Raw genomic sequence first — 7,749 nt, forward strand, 5'->3', positions numbered from 1 at the left:
GCTTACTCTTATGTCATGCAGATCCCCTACCCATTTTTTTACCGAGACGTTACCTAGCTCTCGTTAGAACTAGCATAAAGTATCTGACTGTGATCCAGTGAGTTGATTTGTGAAGTGCAGTTCTTTTTATAAAGATTTAAAAAATGTCACTTACTCTTCACAGCTGACAAAAAAATTAAAAGCTGACGCGGACTGTCGCTCTACACAGCATTCATACAGATAATTATAATTGAATAGCATAAAAAATATAAAATATACAATATAAAATAGATAATATAAAAGATAAAAAAAAAATTAAAATAAGGATAGGGAGGGAGAGCGCACCACAGCGTCTTCTGAAAAAAACATCATTATTAATATCTTTAAAATTTTATAAATGATAAATACATACACAAATCATGCAGAACTTTTTTGTTTACCATATGTGTGTATTAATTGCGTGAGAGGCAAATTGCTTTCTTCTTTCTTCTAAAAAGTCTATCCTTCTTATTCTTTTTATCAGTAGCAGCCTCACTTTTCGAAGATACCTTATTTCCGGAACATCTTCAAATTGCATAAATTCTATCAGTATTTTCCTTGACCACATCGCATAAAAAGTCTATTTTGTCACGGATCTCGAAAAACAGTTTTAACGATCTCGTATGAGTCTTTGGCAAACCAATTTCACAATTTCGCAAAAACTGCGCCACAGAAGTCACAGAGCCACCGATGGCGTCGGAGTGTTCTCTCCACTGCATCTTATCGCGACACTTACACAATAATAGTTTTTATTTTTAATGCATTAGTCTTCTTTCGTACAAAACGGACAAAAATTGCACGATATTAATTGATACAGCGGTCTCAGACATCTACCACATTCATATAAATCATGGATTTGCTGATAAATTTCACTTTAATGTGTGCGCACCACATCATTCCCAATCTGTGACCTTTCCGGTAATAGCATGAAACACGATATACAATGTTTAACAGAAATCCCAGGTTTATAATAAAAAGATATAATGCACAGCCGTTTCATTTCATTATATATACGAACTTGTACATCGTCTAACGTATGAATAATAGGTTCCACAACATCACTGAAATCACTAGAATTACCGTCAAGAACACTATCGTGTAAGGATTCTACATCCGAATCAGAATGCTCGGACGAAAAGTCCATCGAATCGGACGACTCGGCAAACTCGAACGAATCGGATGAATCGGATGAAATGTTCACCAAGAGTGAATCAGGCGACTCGAACGAATCGGATGAAATGTCCATCAAGTCATCCATAAGCACAAAGTTTTTATCAGATATATAAAAAAAATGTCACAAGGATGACCGCAAACTCGCGTTTTCTTCCAAACTCGCTTTATCAGATGCGACAAGATTGTCACAAGGATGGTCGCAAACTCTTTTATAGCACACGCTCCACCCAAATATATATATTTTAATCTCACATCTCTCATCTCCGTCTAACTCGAGTATCACGTCTCATCTACATCAGCATTTTCAACATCTTTAGCAGAATGAATGTAGATCCAACTATATACATCATACGTTTTATAAAGAATAGGCGAAGAAAGAAATAATAAAAATTAATAATAAAAACGGTAATTTATTTATTGCAAACATTATAGAGTAAATCATTACAGCACATGTTAACAATTCATAATCTATGAGTGATTTGCCGTCAAACGTATCACTCTCACTTTTACCGCATCGTAAACATTAGTGATATTGTTGCGTTGCAAAACGCTAACAAATTGTTTAAACTTTTCATTAATAATATATGTATTCTGACACAGCCAGAAATGCATATGATCGATACATCTTCAAAATCGAATAAATGCACCAATGTTTGCGGATGTATATACAAAGAATTATTAGACAATGTTAATTTAACAATCTTGGAATCAGTTAATGTAATCATTTGGATAGATAGATCGCAGATCCATAATAGCTCACTTTCAGTCGATTGTACATGTCGTTCAATATCGGCACGTTTCTGCATCAATGAGTGCCAGGTAACGATAGGCAATACTATTTGATTGCCTCGGTTATCACCAACAAGTAATTCCACTTATGACATAGCTCCGACGCTTATTCCAATCTCCAAGTATTTGTATGATGTCGGGGTTAGAGCATATCTTCTTCTCAATATACGACCCGCGCGACGAGACTCGGATGAAATGCTACAAAATTTTAGAAAAATGTTATTAAAAATATAATATTAATATATAAATATTAAAAATATTATTTAAAACTAATATGAATAATAAAAATATTATTTAAAAAATAAAACTTACTCTTTCTTTGGCAGAGTGTCCATAATCGGGACGTAATAATTCATGTTGCTTCCTTTAGCAGAGACCACAAACGATTGACACGATACTAAATTATTTTAAGTATTAAAACACAATTTAGCACTACATACTGCAATGTGAAGGGGGTTATTGTTCACAATTTAGCACTACAAATTGTAATGTGGAGGGAGTGATTCATACAGCAAGTTTTTTTTCTCCAAGCGCCTATATACAGCTGCTAATTAATAATTACATCTCCAAAGATTTTAGTTGAATGCGCTTAAAATTTTCCATGCGTCGAAGTGCGACAACATTTTCTGATGAAATCACATCTAAATATTCTAAATGTACGTGACAAATTATCAAAAAGTAACTCGCAGCTGTATGTAATTTGAAACTACAAATTATCCATGCGCTAACGAATCTTATTAAAATGTTTAAAGTGTGCGTGATAAATCCGCAGCTGCATGTAATTTAAAACTGCAAAACTTTCGAGCGCCGATGTGCAGCTGCTAATTTTCGAAATACAGCAAAAAAATTTTTTCGGCATAACGTCATCGTTAGATGACAAATCCGCAGCTGCATGTAATTTGAAACTACAAATTATCCATGCACTAACGAATCTTACTAAAATGTTTAAAGTGTGCGTGGCAAATCGCGAAATGACAACTATATGTAATTTGAAGCTGCGGATCTTCCGAGCGCCGATATACGGCTGCTAATATTGGAAATATGACAAATCTTTGAGATGACGTGACCCATAGGTGACAATCCAACGAGATATCTGCAGCTACATGTAATTTGAAACTGCAAAACTTTTGAGCGCCGATGTGCAGCTGCTAATTTTCGAAATACAGCAAAAAAATTTTTTCGACATAACGTCATCGTTAGATGACAAATCGCGACATGCGTGATAGAAACGTCTATGAATCGCGATATAAAATCGCTGCAAAGAGGTGCACCTCCATTATTTTCGAGTCGTGCATCTTGTTCGGTCTGAAAAACATGGCGGAGCAAATTGTGTAGGAGCAATCCACCCGGGTAAATTCAGTGGAGGAGTACATTGCGTTGGAGGCGCAATGTAACGAATGTATCGAGTCGTTGGAAGAACAAAGTCGAATTAAACGACCACGATTATCAATCGGAAATCGACAATCACTGATTGCTCGAATCGCGCGACTCGAAGGACTGAAAAATGTGTTGCGCAGGCGTTTCGTACACGCGGGTGCAGGATGCAGTTCGCGAGAAAATGGATTGATTTGGCGAGAGATCGATATGGCGTTCGAAGATCGTATCTTGACTCTGGTGCGGTTATAAATTATAATCATATTGAACCTCATCAATTTTTGGAAGAGGCGAGCGACATTGTGCTCGAGCATGTGCGAGATGTTATGCAAAAACACAGCAGTGTGAAAGTGAATACAGCGTTTAACAGCGAGTTTGTGGCAGGCGATAAGCGCGCCAATAAATCAATCAATACAAGAAACTTTGAACTCTTTCATACATCCGATTTACGCGAGTGGTATGAGCGGCGAATCGTCGAGCCCACCCTTGCATCGCTCGAAGAATTTCAGGAACGCGATAGCGGATGGGCATTATCGCGTATATTAAATTTGACTGTAAATATAAATAAATATAATCCTATGTGCGCAGGATGTTGCGTGCATTAAATAAACAATTACCGCGAAAGATAATAATAAAACGAACAGTGGTTAACGTGCAATCTCAAGACAATGCATGTTTTGCGTGGGCGGTGGTGGCTGCTCTGTATCCAGTTGAAAGAAACACAGACCGACAATCATCGTACCCACATTATACAACAGTACTGAATCTCCAAGATATTGAGTTTCCAGTTACTCTTAATCAAATTAAAAAATTTGAAATTTATAATGACATTTCAATCAATGTGTATACCATCGAGAATGAAAACATTATCTCGTTACACCTTACGGAGCAAAAGAGGGACAAGCACGTCAACTTGCTCTACGTGCAAGATGCGCGAGATATCGGACATTTTGTGTGGATCAAGAATTTATCCAGGCTCGTGAGTTCGCAACTCAGCAAACACAAGAATAAAAAATATATCTGCGATCGGTATGTATACTTAATAAAACTGTCTAAAAATATTTAAAATAAGGATATAAAAAAAAATTTTAACTTTTATTTTACAGATGTATGCACTATTTTCACTCGGACGAGAAACTACAGTCGCATACAGTAGACTGTGGAGAGATGAACGACTGCGCTATCCGGTTACCGAGCGATAAGGACAGGCGGCTCGCATTCGCCAACTACAACAGGAAGGAGCGACTATCTTTCGTCCGATCTGGAGTGCGTTTTGGTGAAAAAAGAAGAAGAAAATTTTTATCAACATCACCAAGTATTTAGTATCGTTTATTATGTACATTGCTCGTACGATAATTCATTATTCGCGTATCATTCTCGTCGCGAAGCCAATTGCGTTGCGTGGTTCGCCGACAAACTTAAAAATTTGGCGCAACGTGTAGAAAATATTTTAACAACCAATGTCCCCATGGTAAATTTAACGCAAGATGAATGGAAAGAATTTCGAAGCGCGACTCAGTGTCATATATGTGAGAAACCATTCGTGGAAGATGATAATACGCGCGTACGCGATCATTGTCATTTGACCGGACGGTACAGAGGTCCCGCGCATTCAAATTGCAATCTAAATTACAAAGAATCTTTTTACATTCCAATAGTATTTCACAATTTATCCCGTTATGATTCTCATTTTATAATCGAGGAAATAGCCACAGCGTTCGAAGGGGGAATCGATTTACTTCCGATAACAAAAGAAAAATATATTTCATTTACAAAACATGTTAAGGGTACGAAAGACAAACCGGAAAATCACATTAAATTACGTTTCATAGATTCATATAAATTTCTCACAACAAGTCTCGACAAATTGGCATCTTTTCTGAGCAAGGATAAACTCAAAATTTTACAAATGGAATTTAAAAATTTATCCGCCGACGATTTCAATTTACTGACAAGAAAAGGCGTCTTCCCGTACGAATACATTGACTGCGTAGATAAATTGCAAGATGCGTGTTTACCATCGCGAGAATCATTTTACAGCTCCTTGACAGGTAACACAGTATCCGAGAGCGATTACGCGCACGCTGAAATTGTGTGGAAGCGATTCTCAATTCGAACGCTAGGCGAATATAGCGATTTATACCTCAAAACTGATGTCTTGTTATTAGCCGACATTTTTGAAAATTTCCGCGAGAGTTGTATCAAGAGTTATGGGCTCGAGCCCGCGTATTATTATACTCTTCCCGGCTACACGTGGGACGCCATGTTAAAGCATACGAAAATTATATTTGAATTACTCACAGACATTGACATGGTTATGTTTATCGAACGAGATATACGCGGTGGTCTGAGTAATGTTCCAACAGGTACGCGCGTGCTAATAACAAATATATGCAATCGTATGACTCATCGAAACCATCAACGTACTTGATGTATTTCGATGTTAATAATTTATACGGATGGGCAATGTGTCAACCATTGCCCTATGCCGATTTTCAGTGGGTCGATAATGTTTTCAATTTTGATATATCATCGATCGCGCTCGATTCGTCTACAGGCTACATCCTCGAAGTCGATCTCGAGTATTCGCAACATCTTCACGATTCGCACATTGACCTACTGTTGTTTTTCTTTTCTTGCATGTTTGATCGTGGCATATTTCATAATAATGTAAAAGTTCATGTATAATTCTTTATGTATCTTTTCCTGAGTCAACCTTGCGTCAAAGCCGGCGCTAGTCAGACACAGAGCGTTATCTCGCACATACGTTCTTAGTAATCCGTTCCATTCATAGTATGCATTATTCGACATACCGAGCAATACTCCAAATTTATTAATTGACATTTCAATACGAAATGTTTTGACAGAATGACTAGTATCGTCAACATGTTGTTTAATTTATAATAAGACCCGCCTCGCGAAGCTCTTCGATAATTGACATGATTTCATTGCCGTGAGCATTGTTACCTGCTCGACGCGAAGTTTCCAGCAGCCGCAAACGATCTACCAATTCGTTGGGATCGTTCCAATGCACGTATTCAATTTTATTCTCACTCAGTGTCATAGTGCGTGGTAGGTTTATACCTTTCCCAATTTTTCTTTTGATAGGAAGTAATGAAGCGATTATATATTTATATTTGTATCCTTTGTTACCTAATACTGGATTACGCACATTACTATCACGTCTATGCGCGTTTGTTGCCAGTAATATACTTTTATATTTATGCATATCGTTCTCTGTATATACAGCATCGTCGGGAATTCTCTTAAAAATTAATTCATAGAGACCCGGCGTCCCCGCATATTTCATTCCATTGATGATTATATTATCATTCTTATCCACTTCGAAATGTTTATCGCCGAGCATCATTCCTTCATCGGAAAATTTAACACCGTATATGTAATCCATCTCGTTATTTACATCTTGGCCTAAAATTGCTCCGATATATCTTTGTCCGAGCGGACCAAGATGTTCTCGCAACATATTCAGACCTTCGGATGTTTGTAATTGACGTTGAACCGACGTCACAACCGCTTCGGGTGTGGTCTCAAAAATTTCTTCGACGGAAGGAGACGAGATTATTTGAGGTTGTTGTACAGCTTTTATCGGAGTCGATTGTTTCATTCGCTTTGATTGATTTGGTGTAGAAGTTATCAATGAATCGTTTGATCGTTTTCGTCCCCCATTTGATATTTTTTCATAAGTTAGTGAAATGTTTGATCGTTTCTGCTTTATGCTCTCTTGTTCTTCTCTGGGTATACCAAACGACTCCACTTTCGATGCATCAGATTCTACATCGATGGTATTCTCAACAATTTGTTTTAGAGGTTCAGCGATTGGCTTAAAATGTCTCTCCAAAGCGACGTCTTCCTCAATTTTACCAGTTTTTAAAGCGTGATATTTTTTGCGAATTGATTCGCTCGTTTTTGCAATCTTTCTCACAATCTTTTCACGTTCATCATCAGCATCATTGTTGTTTATCATGATGAATATTTTGTAGACGTTGTTAGACTGATGTGTCGACAGCGACTAACCTCTCTACGGTATCGCAAATTCATTAAATCCTTTTCTATATCATCCATTGGTCAGCGAGCTGTCTTTATCAATAACTACGAATCCATACTTGTGCTGCCAGCATTTCTGGCATAATGCGTGAAAATCGTTGTATGACATGTCAGTATTTACATGATCGTTGTACACATGTTTCAGGTTTGTACTATCCTGTTGAAATAAAATCAACAGATTCGCATTGTCGCGTATAAGATGCTTGGGTATCTTGGCATACGTTTGATAAAGATAGAAACAGTCGACGCTCGAGTGTCGACCCATTGCAAAGTACTCTCTTATCGTATCTTGTTTATCGCACGCCACCTCATCAAAGATAAAAATGGAAT

General features: G+C 37.3%; 1 protein-coding gene across 1 annotated transcript; it reads right to left on the reverse strand.

Annotated features, from left to right (window-relative positions):
- Positions 1-6,247: 6,247 nt before the first annotated feature.
- On the reverse strand, positions 6,248-7,339 carry LOC140672720 (uncharacterized). Its single transcript, XM_072905102.1, has 2 exons — positions 7,298-7,339; positions 6,248-7,225 (listed from the first exon to the last, which is right to left on the reverse strand). The coding sequence occupies exons 1-2, from the start codon at positions 7,337-7,339 to the stop codon at positions 6,248-6,250; spliced, it is 1,020 nt and encodes a 339-aa protein (XP_072761203.1).
- Positions 7,340-7,749: the final 410 nt, after the last annotated feature.

This window comes from Anoplolepis gracilipes, chromosome 13 (genome assembly GCF_047496725.1).
Source record: "Anoplolepis gracilipes chromosome 13, ASM4749672v1, whole genome shotgun sequence".
In the NCBI taxonomy this organism is placed as follows: Eukaryota; Metazoa; Arthropoda; class Insecta; order Hymenoptera; family Formicidae; genus Anoplolepis; species Anoplolepis gracilipes.

Bases quoted from the DNA above. Each gene is read 5' to 3' on its own strand.
- LOC140672720 (XM_072905102.1), bottom strand. From the start codon at position 7,339: ATGATAAACAACAATGATGCTGATGATGAACGTGAAAAGATT. The intron at 7,226-7,297 runs GTGAGAAAGATT...GGTAAAATTGAG, and splicing joins ATGATGAACGTGAAAAGATT to GAAGACGTCGCTTTGGAGAG.